The 21511-nt window shown below is 42.4% G+C and overlaps 1 protein-coding gene across 2 annotated transcripts in view; it reads right to left on the bottom strand.

Annotated features, from left to right (window-relative positions):
* Positions 1-3360: 3360 nt before the first annotated feature.
* Positions 3361-21511, bottom strand: part of C6H6orf120 (chromosome 6 C6orf120 homolog) — a 39532-nt gene continuing 21381 nt past the window's right edge. For both annotated transcript variants that reach the window (XM_085611964.1, XM_085611963.1), the window contains exon 2: positions 3361-4432. In XM_085611964.1, the coding sequence (XP_085468090.1) occupies positions 3814-4428 (615 nt within the window). In that variant the 5' untranslated portion in view covers positions 4429-4432 and the 3' untranslated portion in view covers positions 3361-3813. The remainder of the gene's footprint in view (positions 4433-21511) is intronic.

Here is a 21511-nt window from a genome sequence, read left to right on the forward strand (position 1 = left end):
GGGGCATACTGAGCACGAGCCACAGGGGTAGTGGCCCTTGACAGGGGGAAGATCCCAAAGAGTTCTTTGTGCGTTAGTGTTTTGCTTTCTGGGTCTCGTATGTATGAGTAAATCTTTCAGGTTGCTAGTCCTCTTGAAAGCAAACCCTGGAGTAGGTAAGGACAGCGTGCCTGTGTTCAAGATGTCCCAATGTTTTCGGATGATGTACCTAATCCGGTTAGAATCGGGAGTGAAAGTGGTGACACATGTGATTGCGTTGTCTGGCTCTCTGGTCACGTTTTCAAGCAGACTTTCACGATTATTAGGTCTTGCTCATTTCCGAGCCAAAGCAACTACTTGTCTCGGGTACTCACGTTTGATCAGATCTCTCATTAAAGTGCCCGACTCCCTCTGGTAGTCTGCCACTGTGCTGCAATTTCTTCTGATGCAAAGGAATTGCCCAAAGGGCAAATTTTGTCGTAAGGCCATAGGGTGGTGGCTGCTGAATAGTAAAAGGCTATTCTTATCGGTTGGTTTTCGGTACAGAGTGGTTGTGACTTGATCTCCATCCAGTCTGATCAGCAAATCAAGGAATGGGATTTCTGTTGCCGAGATAGTGTGGGTAAATCGCAAGAAAGGATTAAGTGTATTGATCCACGTGCAGAACTCTTCACACTTAGTGCGGTCGTCTTTTCAAAGGATCAGAATGTCGTCTATGAACCTTCGCAAAGAGCAGCACGTTCGCCCGGTAGATCATGCGTGGGTTGCATCTGCCAAGGCATGGTGATGCTTCCGCTGCACACCGACCCCCCCCCCCCGACATCCTTCGTGGGACAGCTCGTATGTGGCTCCTGGTCGTCCTCAACATCGCCTGGTCCCCACAGCTGCAGTCAAGATCACGGACACCCATCCTGAAGCACTAGACATCGGTGGGCATTTGTCTGCTGAGCCCCTGGTCACTGCTAAGTGACCCAGACTCTATCCCCTCTGCTTTCAGGTACTCTTCATCAAGAATTCACGTTTGGATTCCCACAGACACTTTATCCTCTTCCAGCAGCGGCACTTGCCTTTGGGTTCAACAGTGGTTTCTGACACCACTTCACCCTTATGCACCCAGTTTCCCTGGTGTAGGTAACTTGGCTACTAGGGTATCCACGGGTGGGGTGTCTCTCCAACCTTCTGTCTTCCATAGGGTTTCTTCAGGGTCCACTGGGAAGGGTCCTTAATCTTTAAAAATCCAACCGCGACTTACCCGTATCGTTGTACAGAGCCCACGGTCGTGTTCTCATATTGCACGCGTCCTGCTTGGGGTCCTGGTCTACTTACCTTGGTTGGTTCCACAGCGATTCTACAGCCTCTCGACATTGTCCTGACTCAAGTCGAGGTACTTATACCACTTTCTCAGTATATGGTTTGGTCCTCCCCTGGGGCCCACTGTGTATTAGTTCTATTTACTGTGATTTCTTGGCTATAGTATTGTGTGCTTTGTGTATATCTCTGTGTGGGAGATACTGTAACATACTACAAAGTATTCTATAATAAATACATATTTTATATAAATACGTTGTGTGGTTCTCTTTCATTTAAACTATACTATAAAATTGCATTCTGGTAAAACAAGCTGCTTTACACACCTTCAAGACTAAGCCTGCTCTCCACAGCTACTATTAAGAAAGCTTTCTGTGGTTGTTGAAGACCTCTTCAATCACCATAAGGGTTGTCTGGACTGGTGCAAGGTGCCCACTTACATTAGTGGACAGCATATACAAGGCCAGCTCCTCATAGCAGGGTTGCAAACCTTATTTGTGCATTATTAACAATGTGCAGAACATTGACTTACTTTTGAATATACATGTATACACTGACCTGGTGATATTGCATTTGAAACAAACTTGCTATGACTTGTTAATGTGCCTTTTTCTGACTTAAGCTAAATAAGCCTTAGTTACGTCTTAATATCATCTTGTTCAAAATGGATGTCTCCTTCTGCATGTTCACAGTACATTATTTCTGCAGCACAAGGAAAGCAGATTCAGGTTTGTTTATTTCTATTGCTGCTGTTCTTGCTGTTTTCGAAGAAACTTTCTTACATGGGTGAAGTAAAGTTGTAGTTTCCCAAGGCCATTCTGCTAGCTCACTGCACTGCACTAATTCACAACAGTTTGCTGTTTTTGTAACTGGTTTGCCCTGCCATCTCCAGATGGCATTAACAGAGAGTGGGCAGAATCAATATTCATGTAGGGGGATACTGCTTAGATGGTAAGGCACCATACCGTTTAATAGAATCGTGCTCTGATTTGTTAAAAGTATAATTCTTTTGCTCGCACCATCATGACTTAGCACTTTTAAATGTTTTTCCATGAGAATATTTCCTCTCAAATTTGGGGGTGAGCCAGAATACTCCACTGATTCTCGTGGGTGCTATTAGGAATGCTGCCTGGTTTCTTAGTGATGATTTTGCTGCTCATTTGGGGCATGTAATGTTTCTGATTTTGCACCTTATCCTGTATTGCTCTATTTGCTGACAGCCTTTATTCCATTTGCATTTACAATGTCTGTACTGCACCCTTTTTTTTAATGATTCTAATAAATCTTTATAAATTTCTATTCCTGATCTCATACAGCTCTTGGCTCGGGGTGATGCTGCTGGTGCGGAAAAGTCTTTTTTTGCTCCTTTTGGAGATGCCTTCCTCTTGGTTTTCCGGATTTGCTGGTGGTAGGGGCACTGGGCGTATTTGAGTACTTCCTTCCGATCCTTCTTGGCTTGCTTTCCACCTCTGTTCGTTGCTTGCTGTTCAGTTTATCAACTATAGGTGACTTGGCTCAGTGTACTTTTTATATGCAAAGTAGTTCCTCGAGCATCACAATGCAAGAGCTCAAGTGGAATTGGAAAAGTACGCCCTAACATTCAACAGCATTAGGTGAGAGAAAATCTACCTCTGGGATGAGTCAAGACATGGTTGATGAGGTCTCAAGCCAATGGCTGAAAGAGGATAGTCCAGAAAGGCCAACGGCTGAAATGGATGATCTCAAAGTCCACTGTGTGCATATTGTAAGCAAGAGGTCTGTTAGACATTTTAATTGTCAACTCAAACCTAAAAATGTCATTCCAGATAGACTAGACATCAAAAGAAAAATGCACTGTTCATGAAGTCGCAATTGCCAGAGAAGCACTGCATGTGGCAGGATAGGCACTAAAAAAAAAAAAACTGGTGGTGGAGAACGCAGGTGAGAAACAATATTGGACTACCTTATGCAATTACCAACCAGGAAAATGTAAGTGACAACATTAAGCTAGAGCCAAAAGCCAATTCTTTCAGCAAAGGTTAAGGCTGGTGAGGAAATCTATATTGGGATTTTTATGTGTAAACAATAGACACATTTTAAGTAGAATTTAAACTTTAATAGATTTCATGATATAAAATATTGTTTGATATTCATACAGAATCCAGTCTGTATTTGATTCATATCATTAGGTATTGTTCATAAAATATATATTTTGAAATACCAAAGTAGATTTATCTGCTAACCAATTCGAAAAAAATATCCAAAATTCTATTTTTAAGTGTGCATTCCATATTTTGCTACACCAACCTAATTTTGTATAAGCAAATCTTGTGGAAAACTCCTGTGCTCACAGATCAAGTATAATTTGATTAACAGTTTGATAAAAAACTAAATATGGCTTTTCTCTTCCCATTAATACCCCCCACTAGAAAATGGTACTATGAACTCTCCATTAAACATATAAAATATGTACCAATTCTCACAGCAAACTTTTACTGTCCACAGGACTTGGAGGTTTGGTGTAACATTACATGTTCGAGATATTTGTTAAAATAGAATCTCCAATACCAGTTTCAAAATCCCTATTAGTATAGTCCACAGGATAGACTCTTCCTCCTGTGCAGCATCCTGAGGTGCATGCCGTTTCTTTTGATTCGCTTGTGTCTCTTCTGGATCGTATGATTCTTCAGAAAACGGATCCTCCTGAACTGTACGATCATGGTATACTTTTATTTCAAATTCACTCTCTATATGAGATGGATGACCATATATTCCAATCCCCACTGGCCGCTGGAAATAGGATGGCACAACAATGACATCTCGGCCACATGTCGTAGACTGTAATTCATACTCGTCAAAGCTGGGGTGAAGGGTGGCATCTGACACATACAGGTCTGCATCCCCTTTTGGGCTTTCCATTTCAAGAATTATCTTTCCTTCATGATTCAGTCTTAGGTAGCTGTAGTTTCCAGCACCAATCTGGCCGCCAACTACATGCAGTAGCATCCATTCCTCTGGAACTTCATCCGCATCAAAGCAATGCACCACAAATAGGTTACCAGAGACTATAAACAGCAGCAAAGCTTTCCTCCATAGGGGACACATAGCACCTGATGTCACATTCGACAAAATTGTGTTTTTCCACAATAGATTATGGACCATTATCCTGTAGAAATCAAAACAAAAAAAGTCACTAAAAGTTCAAGAAGCACCCTAAATATTTATTCATTATACAACAAGGGATTCAGATCTTACTACCCATGTTGTGCTGGTCACCAAACACTACAAGGTGAAATGTAGATTAACTCAAGGTAGCTTTTCAAGAGGATGCAAGTGCAATTATGATGCCAAATCAGTTTCTGATATCCGTTATCCTATTAACAGCATATTATATACAGTACAACACAATAAAATTCATAAACATGAGTTAAAGCTCTGGGGAAAATTCATCATAACGTGAGTAGGGTGCTCTTAACATAGGAAATTACGAAAAACCAAGGAATTATACTTTTTGTGAAGAGAGATGTGGCAATGCGTTTAAGGGAATAAAATACCCTGTACTGTACCTGAAAACAACATGGCAAGTTAACTCTGACTTCCACGACCTTGCCCTATGGCCTTGTTTCTCTATATGGATAAGGAACTCCTTGACGACTTACAATATCCTTAAAAGGTATGGCAGGTGGTACTTTATCACAATTATTACACAGGCAGGGATAGCACCCGCTTAGCTATGACTAGGACACTTTTACTATTGTAAAGCCCGTTTTTATTTTCTTATTAACATTCATGTGGTCTTCCTATCTAGTTTTGTGCAAGCCTGTCAGGGGTGGGGTAGGGGGTTGATGTTTGAGAAATTAGCCTTGCAGTGGTTTTTTTGTAGGCCTCACACCGAGCCAAGCAGTCAATCAAGTTATAGATTTCTGGTTCGTCAATCAAAGAATCTGGGTATGTGGACCCAAATTTGAAAGCAAATCTCAAATCCTATTGGATGAGGGAGTTTTTTCTCCCATTTTGTGTCCCACAACTGGGTTGCCCGACACAAACTAATTGGCTGGCTGCAAGTGCCATAAGATCCAAGTTATAGCTCAATTGCAAGGCTGAAACTGGTCTGCGGTTGTGCTCCTTTCTGAAGGGGATTTTGCCGGGCATTTTGAGATAGATGGTTTAAATAAGGAACGGGTAATTTCCAATTTGCATAAGGTAGGTCCCTGCCTTGAGTGGTAAAGTGGGTGAAAGTAATGAGCTGGAATGCTAACCAGAGGGCTGCATGTGTTTTTCACGAATATCCAACCTAAAGAAACTGTTTCTAAATGTTTTCAGCAAACCAATGTTAACTTTTTTTTTTAAATCATGAATGGATTTGACCAGGTTGATTAAACCAACCTAGTGAACCCCATTCTTAATGAAAAATCTTATTTTTCCAAGATGTTTTTGTACTTTTTATGGGTATGTTCCCTCTTAACCCTCTGCATTTTTTCTTCTTTTTTAAAAATGAGGCTTCCAGGCTTTCCGATCCACTCACCCTCCTCTCCCTGCCATAGCCTATCCCCATTGGCAGCAGACTCTTTTTGCCACTATTCGCCTACTCTTCTACCATCAGCCTTTCCTTCATGCTTACTCCCTACCTTCTGTTTGTGGATAGAAGGTGATGCTTCCATCTTGTGGGAATATGTTCAATTCTTACAGGCCCAAATTATTTCCTTTAGGCACAGATGACGCACAATCCCATCTTTTAACCCTAGTCTGTTTTTTTTTTTTTCATTACGTTTATTTTCTCCACAAAAACATAATATTTTTATGAAAGGGGTAGTATTGAGATATATTGACCTTTCTATAAATTATGATTTAGTCATCCTGTTTCTGAGCGATTACCACCCTTTAGGGACTGCCAGTGGTTTAGACTATCTTAAAGCATTCGTCCCATCTCCCTCTGTGTTAAAAGTAATCATTGAGATCGTCTATAACGTTGTCCTCTCTGTAGGGGGAGCTGCAAAAAACACTGCCATTTGCTTAGCATGGTCAGCTAAGGTCAGGCATGCCAATTTACGTGCATGGAAAAAAGATAAACAGGGCGGGGGTAGGGAAGAACTTTCCCATTTTATGTTTTGTATGAAATTTCACCAGCGCCTACAGCAAAAGAAAGCTACACTGATTTACGACAAACGTAGCATGAAAGTAGAACTTCACTCATAAAGCACTCTTTCTTGGTTTGGAGTAAATCCGTACACTGGTTCTGGAGACATAAGTGTTCATAAAAGTTGCTTGATGTGTTTAAAGGCTATAGCGCTGCCTGCGTGGACCACGCCATAGCACTTTCTAAAATGTTTCTAACTCATTTTGCATAGCACCCTGCTCTGCTGTGCAACATGTTTAAAAACCATTAACAAAGCGAAATAGTTTGTGCAGAGATTAATCTTATAAACGTTGTTTGCTTTTTTTTGGAGGAGAACAATTTGATTGGATTATTTTCGTTTAAAAAGGCTAAAGCTCACTGATGGGGGGATGGGGGGGGGGGGGTGAATATGGAAGAGAGACCATAGTGCTTAAGTGAATCTCTTGACAAAAAAAAAAAAAGAGCACTGAAATTACTGAATTTGGTGTCTAAAAGCGAGAACTTAACGTCTAGGTACACTTACATTGCTAAAATGTTCTCATTCTGGTGATTTAACATCATACCCGAGAAATTATTTTAAGCTATGTCCAAAAAGCACCTGTGCCGAGGAATTTAAATGTGTGACAAGACACTTTACCCTTAACGGAGGTGTTGTGTGGAATTATTCAGTGAGGGCAATGTTTAACAAATGAGGGTCTGCTACAAAAAACCGAAGAGGGGGAGTGAAGAGGTAGAGAAATGAACTAAGGCGGACTCGTCCTCCTCAAAAATCTCATAAAATGACCAAACAGAATCCACCTCAGATACCTTAAAAAATGTTATCCTTCCTAGAAAAAAAGGCAAAAAAAAGACCTCACAATTTGTGATAAAGATGTGTGCCCTAATTGTGTATAGGGAAAACAGTGTTTTTAAAAATAACCCTCACCCACCAAAAGGACCCTGGGTGGCATGCTTCATTATTGGGTTCTTCCCGCCCGTTGCGGGATGGGGTGTGCTACAATCTACGGAGACACGGGAGCACCTACGAGTGAAATCACTATGTGTAGTGCTAATGTGAGAGTCGAAGAGTCAGGAAAGTGACAAAGTGGTGCAGTTTAAAAGTTACCTGTCTATGTGGAGAAACTACTATTTAATACCTTTCCTAGCTGGTAGCGTTAAAAGAGGGGAGTGGAGGCAATATGCTTCTATGGGCTACCACCTCACTAGTCAACATGTTTCAAAGCCATCTCCTTTGGCTTTTTCTTCAGGATCAAGTTAGATCCCTTAACCACTCTTATGAAAATGGAATCACAATGTGGCCTACTGAACAATGTAAGAAGGAGTCATGTGTAAATATAACATGTAATACTATACCCAATTGGTATTGTTTCTTAATAATTATCTGGAAGGATAAAAAAACATCATTAACTGTCAGCATTTGCGACACAAACTTACATTACCATGAACGTGGGAATCTGTAAAATAAGGTGATATACTTTTTGTGATATATTTTTCTATCTCAAGGTGCACCGCAATTGCCATATATTGGGGGTGCCGTGCTACCCATGAAAGACATACGTTTTACAAAACAGGATGTTACAACACTTAAACAGAAAACACACACTCAAACGATCATTGACTGTATACTTGGTCCGACACTTTGGTGGCTAGAACACGTGATGGTCATTACATACTGTATCGAGTAAGATAAAAAATACTTTTTACGTACATAATTAATGTCATGCTATAGCCCCATGAGCTCTTCCCAGGAGGGGAGGAGCGCCTGTAGTCAAACACTGCAGGGGAATGGAAGGTTGTTATAAAAAGGGGACTAGAAAAGCGACGCGAATGCCCTCTCACTCAGCGTGCCATCTGGTTGTGAGCTAGATAAACTGCGGGGACAGGAGGCGGCTAAGCCGTACTCACGTCTTAAAGGCTGCTCACTCTCCAGGGTCCTACCTCGCCGTGGCTCCGTGAAACACTGAGTCAGTGTTCGGAGCTGCTATTTGTGTGCAGCACTTTAAGGTTTGCGCGCTAAACAGCGTGCAAAGCCTAGAGCGGGGAAAATAACAAAATGGCCGCCTTGGTGGCTCACTTATCAAGTGCAACAAGCATACACTTTCAGTGTATGCTTACATGGCTGTTTAATTGCCGGGACTTGTAAACAAAAGGAAAAGGACAGGTCATGGCTTTACTTGGTTTGGCAGATTGCTGATGTGATTCTTGTCCTTATATGGAGGAAAAGAAAAAGACAAATTAAAAAGGGGGTGCGGTTTTTGACACGTATTGTACGCGTAAGCAGAATGCTCGGGCATACCGGTGCATTCAGGGTTCTGGACCCTGGTGCCCGGTCCAAATTCTCACAAGGTTCTGTCACAGAGTTCTAGTCAGGTGCGTGTCAGAACAGAGCATTATAGAGGGTCACTACCACATACCTGAGTTGTGGTGCTGAAGGGGCGCACCTAAGGATTACAGTTGTCCCCAAGGGATTTCATCATTCAGGCCTGTGGCGTGTGTCCTCAAACGGAACACCCAGTGTTGTTCTTTGTCAAAAAGGAATTGTTCATTCTGTACTCTTTCCACAACTTAAAAAGTGGTTGTCTCTAATAGTATGATTGGCTTCTAAAAAATGTGAGGCCATTTTAGTGGTGCTCTTTTTACACTTAATGTTGCTTTTGTGTTCGCCTATACACGTTTTCACTGGGCGAGTTGTAATACCTATGTATTGCATTTGACATGGGCATGTGATCAAGTACACTGTTTTTACTGTTGCAGTTCGTGAAACTGCGTTGTTCCCACTCCGTGCCATTGGTAAACTAGATTTTTTGACTTTTCTTTGTTAAATGGCATACACTACATTGCCCGCAAGGGTAGTGGCCCTTTACTGGCGGTAATAGGGTGTTTGTTATCTCTGTTGGTGGGGTGTCTCGAGCTTGTGTAGACTACCATGTCCCTTCGATTTTTTCCCCTTTTATGGGAGAACATTGGTTTCAGTAAATCGAGTTGGCCACAGTTTAGTAGACGCCAGTGCTTGTTGATGATTTTCGTGACTTGGTTTGCGCTGGTGTTGAAAGCTGTAATGCATATAGGTCTTTCTTCCTGTTCTTTTGGTAAAGTGGGTTCCAAAAGGGCATCCCTATTATTGTTCCTTGCTCGTTTGAAAGCTTTTACCACTACTTTGGGAGGGTACTGCCGCTTCTCCAATTTCTTCTGTAAGTCACCTGCTTGCTCCTTAAAATCTTTTCTCTCAGTGCAGTTTCTGCGGAGGCGCAGAAATTGGCCATACGGAAGGTTATCACGTAAATGGCGAGGATGAAAGCTGTGATACAGTAGGAGGCAGTTTTTAGGTCTCACCTGAGCCAGCGCATGCGCTGCTCTGGCGAGATTTAGTAAGGGCTTCAGAAAATGCTACTACTGTGGCCTAGAGCTTGCGTGCATGTGCGTGGGCACGCGCTTACGAACAGAGGCGCCATATGGCTTTCCTCTCTCATCATGGGTTACAGGCCCTGGCTGTTCTCTCCTCCCTCTGCATTCCATTCTCCTTATCTCCAAAGTTGAAAACGACCCAGCACGGACCTTCTCCAGCCTGCTCTTTCCACTCACGACCCCTCCCTTTGGACAGGGAGGAGGGAAACTGCTCCTGTTTGCAAGCCTCACCACTATTCATGCCATGGAAGTTTGTCAATAGGGCATGAACAGTGCATTTCATTTCTTGAAAACAAGTGTCCCTGTCTCCCTTTCTACTCTGGGCTGCTCGCTCCTCTGGACCCCACCTCTAGGCTTCAAGGTCAGAATCTGCCAGCAGCTTTGCTCTGCAGCTCTTCCCTCCTTCCCCACCCCCCTTTTTTAGAGGGGAGGGGAAGGGGGGCGGGGTCCCAGCACAGACCTTCTCCAGCCTGCTCTTCCCCTCTCTACCCCTCCCTTTGGACAGGGAGGAGGGAAACTGCTCCTGTTTGCAAGCCTCACCACTATTCATGCCATGGAAGTTTGTCAATAGGGCATGAACAGTGCATTTCATTTCTTGAAAACAAGTGTCCCTGTCTCCCTTTCTACTCTGGGCTGCTCGCTCCTCTGGACCCCACCTCTAGGCTTCAAGGTCCGAGTCTGCCAGCAGCTTCACTCTGCAGCTCTTCTCTCCTCCTATCCCCCTTTTTCAGAGGGGAGGGGAAGGGAGGCTGGGTCCATTGCAAGCTTCTCAACCAGCAGCTTTAGGTAGGTCATAGAAGCGGCCACTTTACCCTTAATATGCATTTCATTTCTTTCTTGCTCTTTTTTTTCATGCACCAGATTTGTGTCTGTTTCAACACACAGCATGCTCAAGACAGAAAGGAGCCTTAACCTCTCCTGCTCCAACAAATGCTCACATTCTTTTTAATTTCTTTACCGTCTCTATTCACATTGCAACCTCCTTCAACCATATTTTAAAAAGAAATTCTAACAGACTGTCTCCCTTGCAAAACTCGGGGAGGGGAAAGGAAAACATACCGGTCTCTCAAAGACTGACCATATTTTAATTCTTATCTCTAAACTGTAAACAAAACGCTGTCAATTCATGAGTCTGTATTTCATTTCGTCCTAGTGCACTTTTAAATGCATGTCTATTCAGTACAGACTTACGCTGTCCTGAACAGTCACAAAACTGCTTTCAATTTAAATGAACACTTCTTTCCTAACATTTCTTATGCTGCACGAACTTCCTATGCTAAAATAAATGTACATTCTAATACTTCTGATCAGACCCATATTTTTACATTTGTTACATTCTACAAATTAAGAGTGTCATCAAAAAGGGGGAGGGTTTTTGCTAGCTAGGCTCCTTTCAATTAATTTTTACAAAGCAATGATTACAGCAAGAGGCCAGATTAAACTCATTCCAGGCATGTTCAAAAAGAGGTCAATTCATTACTCTGCCTGGCAAAGCAATTTCAGAATGCTTTTACTTTTTTCATACAGTCTGAAGACTGAACCACAACAGAACAGTCTAGAGACTGTATCAAGTCAGAGGCAACCCCAAAAGTTACCTCGCCAATTTAAGACATGCCTCAGAGTGTCACACAAGTGCGATGCACTCCAGAGACTGCGACTCGTGCACAAGGCATACTTTAGACTGCCGTGCACGTGTCCTGCATTCCCAGACCAACACTCAAATATAGGACCCTTGGTGGACTGTCATTCAAATTCACAACAGTCCAAAATCCCACACAATGTGCCCATAAGAGGCCACCGTGAATCGGCATTGGCCCTCACATATTTTATGCCACATGATGCTAAACATAACAGGGCCAATACCGTATTTAACATAAATATCACATTTTTAGGGTACCCTCTGGAGGCACTAGGTGCCTCTTTTCCAATTTAAGATCACATAGAAGAACATACAAGGCATCTTAATATAAGATACTTACGTTGTCCCCCACGGACAAACGCAATACCAGTCAAACTTACTGGTCCAAAACCCACATAAAAAGATGGTCCAAAGACCAATGCAGGCAGAACTCGCCGGTATGTGTCGTGCTGTGCAGCTCAAACAGCTCACTACAAAACACAGTCAGAAAGCTCTACCTTATACAGCGCAGCTCGACCCTGTCATGAAGCACAATCCCAGAGCCTCTCATATACAATGTAGCTCAGAGAGCCACCTCGCGACACGACCCTGCGGTCTGTCCTAGTAGCTCCAGAACCACTACGAGACTCCGCCCAAAGACCTGCTTCATACAATGCAGTCCAACACCGCTACAGAGCACAGCCCAGAAGGCTGTCCCATATGGTGCAGCTATGTCCAAGACAAAAGGAACCAAGTCACTTACCTGGTACACAACTACTACGGGACACAACTCAGAGGTCTGCCTCTTCCAAATGTGGTTCGACACTATAAGCGCAGCCTTTTAAGTTCTGCCTTCATAGCTCGACCACTATAGAGCGCAGCCTTAAGGTCCGCCTCTTCCAAACAAGGACAGCTCAAATCTGTCGTCAAGGCTCACAACTGTCTGCAGACTTCCGTACAAGTGAACCTGCGTGTTGCAAGTAGCCCCGCAAGCACAACAGGAATCGGGACAGGACAGATGACCTTTCTATCACCGACGCTTGCGTAGCACCCCTCTCTGACACTCTTCCTCCTCGAGATTCTTCCGCGATCTTCTTCTAAATTAATTTGCTCAAGATAATTGGTTCAGCAATTCGATTCTTCTCAGCATCTCCGTCTGGGACTTCGCCGTGCTCTCGGACAGCATCCTGGTCTCTCGCTCTAGCTAACTAATGCTACCTCAATCATACCTTTCTGTATGCTTGTACCACAATATCCTTGGGGCAACAAAATAAACTGTTGCATGGGTAAACACTTATAAGGTCCCAAAAGCGAGACCTATTGGCTATGCCAATGCTTGTTGGATGTTGTTTTGAAGTGTGTTGTAACAAGAAATTGGTTCCCTACGTCCCTACGTTGCTCTTCTTTGCTGCCTCTTAAGTCGTTCGGGCAGCAGATGCATCACTTTCGGTCAAGGCTAAGGAGCAACGGCCAAGCACAGTCTCCTTTCGCCTACTTTCTTCATATGTTATTTTTCAGAGCTTTTTTTAAAATGTTGCTTTAAGCCCGTTGCTGCTTCTGCCCTCCGACCAACCTCTGACCGAAATGCAGCATTTCCCAGCGTTTGCAATATAAACGCCACGCTGCTGGACACCGGATTATTTTTAAAACTCAGAGAGCAACCTAGGCAAGTCCATTTTCTATGTTGCCAGCTAAGGCCGGATGAGCAGTGTTGTGTTTCCAATGCTCTCCGTCCGGGGTCACTTCTCTGTGTGGCTCCACTCCCCACCCGTCGCACCAGGGGCAGCCCTGCTCACCATGAGCTGAGTTTTCAGCTCAATGAGGTGGAGAAAGTGATCCATGGAAAGTACTACTGTCTTATTTTTACATTTACTGAAGATTGGTTTCAAGAGGTGGAAATGTGCTTCTAAACCTGTGTGGTGACAGCAAATTGTGCTTTTTAAGTTTAATTCAGTGACGTAAGGAGTGTCATGCCACCTTTCCTTAAAGTGCTCTAATAGTATTCAGTAGCAGATATACTTCTTCTGTTTCACATATGCTAACGTCTTCTCAATTTCCTTGATTAATATACGGTGGTTGTTAATTGGACGGAAGTTAGCCATGACTTCGGGCTCAAGATGAGGTATCTTCCGAAAACGTATTACCAGCCCATTCTTATAGGGAGTGAAATCATTGCTGTGCACACATGGGTTGTTTATGTCTACATATGGATGGCTATTCTCAGTTTCTGAATGTCTTTTTTTCCTCTCTCTCCGCACTTGTATGGCTGATCTCTGGATGCGGATACCTGGTTCCAGTTTACATAGGAAAAAGCCTGATCGTGATCTGCCTGTGGGTGGCCAGTGTCTGCTTGTTCGCAGTTGGCTTGGGCTGTGAATGGATGAATTGTCTATTTTGATATGTAGATATCTGTTCTCCGGTTTATGTGACTAGTTATTATCTCTGTAAAAAGAGGACTGATTTTTGTGAATGGTATTTATTTGTAGGCAGATGGCTCATATCTCTGTGTAACTGATATGTTATTCTGATTTAAATGAAACACAGGTGTAATCTCAAAGAACATACAAAGACACTGTTGTTACTAGTAAACCTCACTGATTTCTTTTTTCTGATTTCTAAAATAGACATATCTTCTGGTTCGGAGAATTGAGTTTCCATATTAGATTTTGGGATGCACTTTGTCCGTGAAGCCATTACCAGTTATTTGTACAGCTTGGTGTGGGACAAAGTTCAGGTATGACAAACACACTTTCTTATTGAATCAATTCTGCCAGCCCCGAATGTGGGACAGTGCAGTGCTTGTTATATTGCCAACATGGCACTGAAGTGACATCTAGAGGCTCCGAGAGGCCTGAATTTATAGTGGGAGAGAAACTAGTCTCTCCAGAAAATATTTACATTAAGAGCTAATTTATGAACAGACAGATTTTAAGTGTCTATGCTGAAAAACGTTCTCTGGTATGGGGATCTGTGAGGGTGTGTTGCTTATCAAGTACAATCAATCCATGGGACAATAAAACAAGCATTTGCAATGCTATAGGTCTCGCATTTGCGAGAGTTTGAGCTATTAGCGTTGTAAATGACAATGACTTTTACTCATGTCTTTTGAAAACCTGCTAGGGGTGCGTAAAAACGCACTTTGTACTTATAGGCGTTGCTTACGAGAAGTAAGGCTGGCAGTAACTGCTTCTTTTACTGGCAAGCTTGCTTCTCTGTAAGCAAGGACTAGAAGTACAAAGTGTGTATACGTACTGCTAGCAGGTTTCCAAAAGATATCAATAAAAGGCATTGCCATTTACAATGCCAATAGCTCAAACTCTCGCAGATGCAAGGCCTATTGCATTGCAAATGCTTGTTTTAGTTACAAGAGATTTCACAAGAGAAACCTAAAAAGGAGATGGAAAATAAATCAGCATCTAACTGGGCAACCAACGTGCAGGCAAAATAAACAGCTGGTATTTAAAGTTAATATAAAAATAAAAAAATAATTCTATTTCACCCAGATTTGTAACAGAAGATAAGAAAACTATTTCTAGGTGAATATGAACAATGTGCATGGGCTTTGTGCAGCTATTCCAAGTGAAGGGAGTCACAGATAAAGATGGCTGACCCACTAACCCATGCTTTATGCTGTGGTGGGCTGAAGCACAATGTGAATGAAAATTTAACAGGCCACTTGGATGAAGCACGCTGCCCAAAGCCCCTATATGCCTGCATATTGCATAGGAATTTGGGGATTTGTTTTTTTTTGGGGGGGGGTCTGGCATTACAGATAAAGCCATCTTACAGTCCAGATCTGAAATAAAAATTCACAGTTAAAAACTAGGGTTCTGGCTCAAATGTGAAAAACCACTGACCCCCATAACTCCTGTCACCCGGCCATGTTTTTCTCCTGCTAGAGAGTCTTTCTCTGCCATTTGTAAATGTCTTTTGAGCATGCCAGGTGGTGTAGTTTTGGCATTCACTGTGTGTGATGAATACAGTAACTGGCGAATTTCAGTGTTGAAGAGCATCTGTGCCATAACCATAACTTAGTTTTTAATTGAGTTTTTTTGACTGATAATATATACATTTCATTGAAAAAGCAAAGGTTAAAATGACATAGGTAGGTCACAAAATCACAAAACGTAACTTTAAACAAACAAAATTCACTGAAATGCGGCAGTTATAATTCCGTGAGATACCTAGAACTTCCGCCCCTACCATAGACTATTTGTGACCCCACATTATACACTACTCATGACATTAAATGACAGTTGAAGACATCACTTATGACATCTCAAAAGACATCATTGATAACATTACTGATGACATCATTCAATAAATCTGAGTTTGCTATATGCTTTTCAAATTGGAAGGTATTAGGCAAGTTACACCTAGAACCAATTTTTATCACCCCTGTATTGCTAAAGGGCATAACCTTTAGCAACATACAGGATATGAAGCATATCTGTGAAATCAAATTTAGAAGATATTATGCCCTTTTTGTTTACTGGTATTTGGGCGCATAAGAAACGTAATGGCTCTGTAGACGTTAATACGATCACCACCTATAAAATTTTGATAGACTAAAAAAGTGTTTGGTTATTATTAATGAGATGTGCTTGTTAAATCCCTCATCTGACAGACTTATTTTAGTCCACAACTTCGCATCTATGAATTGGCCACAGACAAGGCATGTACAATCAGACATCATGGACATCCCTCTATTGTGTGCATAAATACACTAAATATTCCTGAAATGATCAGAATGGCCTACAGCATTAAAACACGCTTACAAACATACTGAGACAAATAATCTGTATGTGAGTCACCCATGCATTACATATTCTTCAATAATGTATATCTCAACATTTGCAATGAACTTCTCGAAATAAATATGCACACCTATAAATCTCCTGTTTAAAAACAAACAAAAAAGAAATTATCTATCACAGTAATGACAACTCTTTAAAGTCAGCATGTGCACAGAAATCCGCAGGTGAACAATGTATTGTGAGAAGCTTCAGTTTTTCCACATACTTTTGGCAACATGCTTTTGATTTAAGCCATAGCCTATTTAAAAAGTATGTCTGCAACTTAGCAACTTGTTGCACTCAGTCTCTACCTTGTTTAAAGGAAGTACTGCTTGCACCTGAAGCTTTACTTGTAGCTAAATTGTGCACTACAGAACTCTTACCATACTGAATCAGACTTGTTTACAGGAGTACACATTATATTGAATATAAGCACACATGTATACATAGTCAATATATGCTGTATATGACTTTAGGATCTGTACTAGCAACTTTGTTATTTAAAATTATCTAGCGGTTCTAGGAGCAGTAGCTTAGATGTTGTCAGCAATGATGTAATTTAACATGCCAAGAGTGATGTAATTAGGTGAGGTCATAAGCAGTGCATGGCAGGGCGCATGTTAATTTACTGAACTATGACTGGCACATTTCAGCAAAGGTTAGGATTTGTGTGACTTCGTCACCTGAACATAACGTCACTTAAATCTTGTTTTTTTCAGTGAATTTCCATTTTTTCATATTCACCAAACTTCCTGATGCATACACTTTTTGGTCATGCACAGTAGGGGGTAAGCTGCAGGGCCAGGCATTGACCCAGGTCATGTGCCCAATCCCCCTGCGGGCAGCCAATCCCTTGCTGCAAACAGCATTGTAATGCAACCTGACCTCATATACCACCCCCGGTGACAATCTTTCCTTCATTGAGCATTTCATGGAAATCATCTCCTCCAACGACGACCCTCTAGTGTCCCAAATCTTCCTGGGAGACTACAACCTCCACTGGTCCAACCCAAACAATCAGGTAGTGAACTCTCTTAAATACTTCCTTTTGGATCAGGAGCGGACACATTGCTGTGATAGTCCAACTCACAACAAGGGAGAAATTCTGGATCTCATCATATCCAAAGGTAACATCACATTGGATTCCATTATTCCTTGCGACTGGTCCGACCACTATTGCATCTTCTTCTACATTAACAGCGAGGTGTCGGCGGAGGGAGATCAACCCAAGAAAATGAAGCACTGGAAAAGGAACCTTAGAAGTATCAACACTAAAGAGCTATCAACCTGGTGTACAATGGCTTGGACTCCTCATTCAGGAATGAAAGATGTTCATTTCCTCACAGATTTCTATAATGCCTCTATCTCTGGTATCATGGACGATAAAGCCCCTTTACAACTGAAAAACATCTCCTCCAAAAACTCCAAACAGTGGTTCAATGACTTCCTAAACTCAGAACACCATAACCTAAAGTCAGCGGAAAGATCCTGGAGATCTATACCATCTACCGAACACCTAAACCTCCTTAGAACTGTCAGGAGCTCTTACAACAAAAAAAAAATCAAAAGTGCAAAAGCCGTCTTCTTCAGATTCGAACTTAATCTAGCCAAAAATCGCCCAAGAAACTCTTTGAAATTGTTAATCAACAATTATGCAAAGGCCCCATCCACCCTGACCATGGCGAAGGCACTCTTACTTGCGACGAACTGGCCACCTTCTTTGTCAAAAAAAGGTCAATTAATATCGACCTAGAATTGAAAAGAGCCCTTCTTCCAACTTCTGGGTGCACTGCTCCACCTGATCACCAGGAGCTGCTCGTCCCCCCCCAGCACTAGACCCAAGAACAATGCCTCTTGGCACACCTTTACACCCCTCAGTGAAAACGACATCTACAACATTCTGATTGCGATCAAACCATCCAATCACTTCAAAGACCCTCTACCAACTCTCATATTCAAAAAATTATGGCTGCCATCCTCCCCATTTGGGCAAAGATTGTTAACGCTTCTCTATTGTAAGGCATGATACATGGCTGCTTAAAAGTAGCATAAGTTTCCCCCATTCTAAAAAAAAAAACGCAGACAGTTCTGATCTGAATAACTTCTGTCCCATTTCCAACATCCCCACACTGCCGAATCTTCTAGAAAAGTGTGTGCAATCTCAACTCTGTGCTCACATAGAGAGATTCCAACTGTTGGATCAACACCAATCGAGCTTTTGTAGAGGACACAGCACAGAATCTGCACTCACTCACATCCTGGATGAAATTTTGAAGTTGCTAGACCAAAATGAATCCTGCCTCCTGATTCTCCTCGACCTATCTTCTGCTTTCGACACTTAACCACAGCAAATTACTATCCACGCTAGAACACAGGATGGGTCTATCAAGCGTGGTTTTGCAATGGTTCCCTTCCTTCCTACACAACAGATCTCAAAGAGTCAAAGTGAATCAATCTCTATTTCAGCCGTCTACACTCTATTTGGGTTCCACAAGGGTCCAACCTTTCACCCAAACTCTTCAACTTATTCTTGGAACCATTAGCTAAGGCCCTGAGCTCCGCGCACATTTATTTTCATATGTATGCAGATGAACCCCAACGTTATTTGAAGGTTTCCTCCCCGGAAGACCTCATTTCACTCAATTCCATCCTGATGAACACTCAAAACTGGCTCACTGAAAACTCTCTCATGCTCAACACCTCCAAAACAGAATTCCTTCTCATTGCCCCCCCCCCCAACCATGCCCCCAAAATTGACCTCTAGATGCATCATCTGTCAGATTTCAACTGCTCTCCCCACATTATCAAGTCTGCTAAATCTCTAGGAATCACTCTAGACAGGCACCTGAACATGCAGAATCATATCAGCAATGCAACCAAGGGTGCTAAACACCAGATGAGCTTTCCAAGGAATCTTAAACCATTTCTTCCACAAGAAGACTTCAAATGGGCGGTGCAAGCTCTAGTATTGCCAAGGCTAGACTACAGTAGTTTCACGCTCTGTGGTCTCCCCAAACAAAGGTTGTCCCCACTTTCGGCTTTCATTAATGCCAGAGCCAGATTGATTACTGGTACAAAAAGAAATTACCACATATCCCCAGCCTTAAAATCCCTAAACTGGCTACCTTACGAGGCTAGAATACAACTAAAGATCGCTTGCATGACCCACAAAGCCCTGCATTTCAGGACCCCCACCTATCTGGCTCACAAATTAAAATCATCAGGGGGTGGTCGTCCGTCTCGAAGTGCAAATTTACTATTCCTGACACCACAGTTCTTCCACAAAAAGAGAACGAGTAACAGCTTTCTCTTGCATGGCCCCGAAGATTTGGAAATCCCTTCCACCACTTCTTTAAAAAAAAAGTGAAAAAAATCTTAACGCTGAAGTTCCTGCCTTAAAGTCATTGGCACAGCTGCTTCATTACTGCCCTCCTCTCTGCTGCTATGACTGTCTATTACAAGATTGCACTCCTGGGATTAACAATGTTAGCAGGCCATTACACATATTTGTATAGCATTTATAGAATGTTTCTCTCCTTTACCTGATCATTATTCTTTACATGTGTGTAATCTGGGGATTAATAGTGTTGGCAGGCTATGATCGTACTGTTACTGTTTACTTTGCCTTTTCTTCTCAATTAATGGTTCCGGCCAGACTCATTCTAAAGTAATATGAATCACGCCGTTATATTGCTCATGTCTTGAACCTGTGTGTATTGATTGCTCTTGTCCCACATTTTGTACCCAACCTACCTCAACTGTGAAGCGCTCCGATACCCTCCTGGGTCAGGTTCGCGCTATACAAAACTTTATAAATAAACAAATAAATAAATCTACATAAACCTCTAGTTGTGTGTAGAAGAGATTCGGTGCAATCTTTTATTTTTGTTTGTGTGTTTTAGGGTTGCTTTTCACATTTTAGGTTTTTTTTTGCAGTATAGAATTCGATTTGTTTTTTATAGCCTTTTAAATGCCCTAGAGGGTTTTGAGTGCCATTTGCAGAGGGAAGACTGTCAGGAGCTGGAGGGGAGGATAACCAAGGTGGAAGTATTAAACACAATAGAGTGCTTACCAGGTCAGAAAGAGCAGGCTCTGATGGCTTCCAGGTATCTTCCTACAAGACCTACACAGGTAATTTGGCGGCACCATGGCCAGTCTTTAATCATATTATTCAAACTGTACCCTCACACAGTCAATTTAGAATCTAGGCTAATGCTTATTGTGAAACCAGATAAGGATTCCTTGCTCTGATCCCCATACAAGCCAATCGCCTTATTGAATACTGATATCAAAATATTTCCAACAATACAAGAGCTGTGGCCCAAGATTCTTTCACAGCAAAGTGGGTTCATAAGGGCGCAACATGTTAGGGACAACACCAGACTAGCAGCCCTCCTGATAGAGGTAGTGGAGCGACAAAAGCAATCAACGGTTGTTCTCTAGCTGGATGCAGAGAAGGCCTTTGATAGCGTTAATTGAGCCTTTTTGTTATAACCCTACAAAAAACTCCGCTGGGCCCAAAAATGTCTCAATGGATTTCGGCCTACTATAAAATGCCTGCAGACCCCCCCCCCCCCCCCCTTCCCCCCCAACCAGTGCCCTTTTAGAATACTGGCAACAGGTGGTACGGGGAAAAGGTTCTACCACCTTTTCCTCCCCAAAGTCCCCATCAGTCCCCTATCATGCGCATTCCAGATTTCCCTTAGAACCCAAGATTCACAGCTTGGGAAACTACGCACCTTCATTCTTTGGGTGAGGTTTATGTGGATGGGAGAATGGTCACAAGTGAGGAACTGGGAGAGATGGGACCACTACTGAATCACACAACTTACATTGGGCAGGTTCCCAGGAGGTGGTCCCTTTGGCAGGGAGGGGAAAAACACCTCTTGAAAGATGCAAATAAAATTCTACATAAGGTATCACATGGCTCCAATGCTCCTTGTTGGACTTGTATATTTGTGCTTATGGAGCAGATATAACACAATGAGAGCGAGATTTGCGGAAAGATTTCAGGGTAGACTTGGGTCAACATCTGGAGCAGGGCCACAAAAGTGTCAATTAGCGTATTTAATAAGGAGAATGCATTCAAATTGGTATCACGTTGATACCTCTCTCTCCCTCACCCAGCTACACGCCATCAAAGGCGGTTCGGAGCTTTGCTGGATAGATGGGCACTTTTTTTGTTTGCATGTGGTGGACCTGCATGCATATTCAGAGGTACTGGAGGAGATCCTGCATCATACTTCCCAGATCACCGGCACTCAGCTTCCTCTCGATCCCCTAGTAATAATGTTAGGCGACGGCTCCATT

The sequence above is a fragment of the Triturus cristatus genome, chromosome 6 (assembly GCF_964204655.1).
Source record: "Triturus cristatus chromosome 6, aTriCri1.1, whole genome shotgun sequence".
Taxonomy (NCBI): Eukaryota; Metazoa; Chordata; class Amphibia; order Caudata; family Salamandridae; genus Triturus; species Triturus cristatus.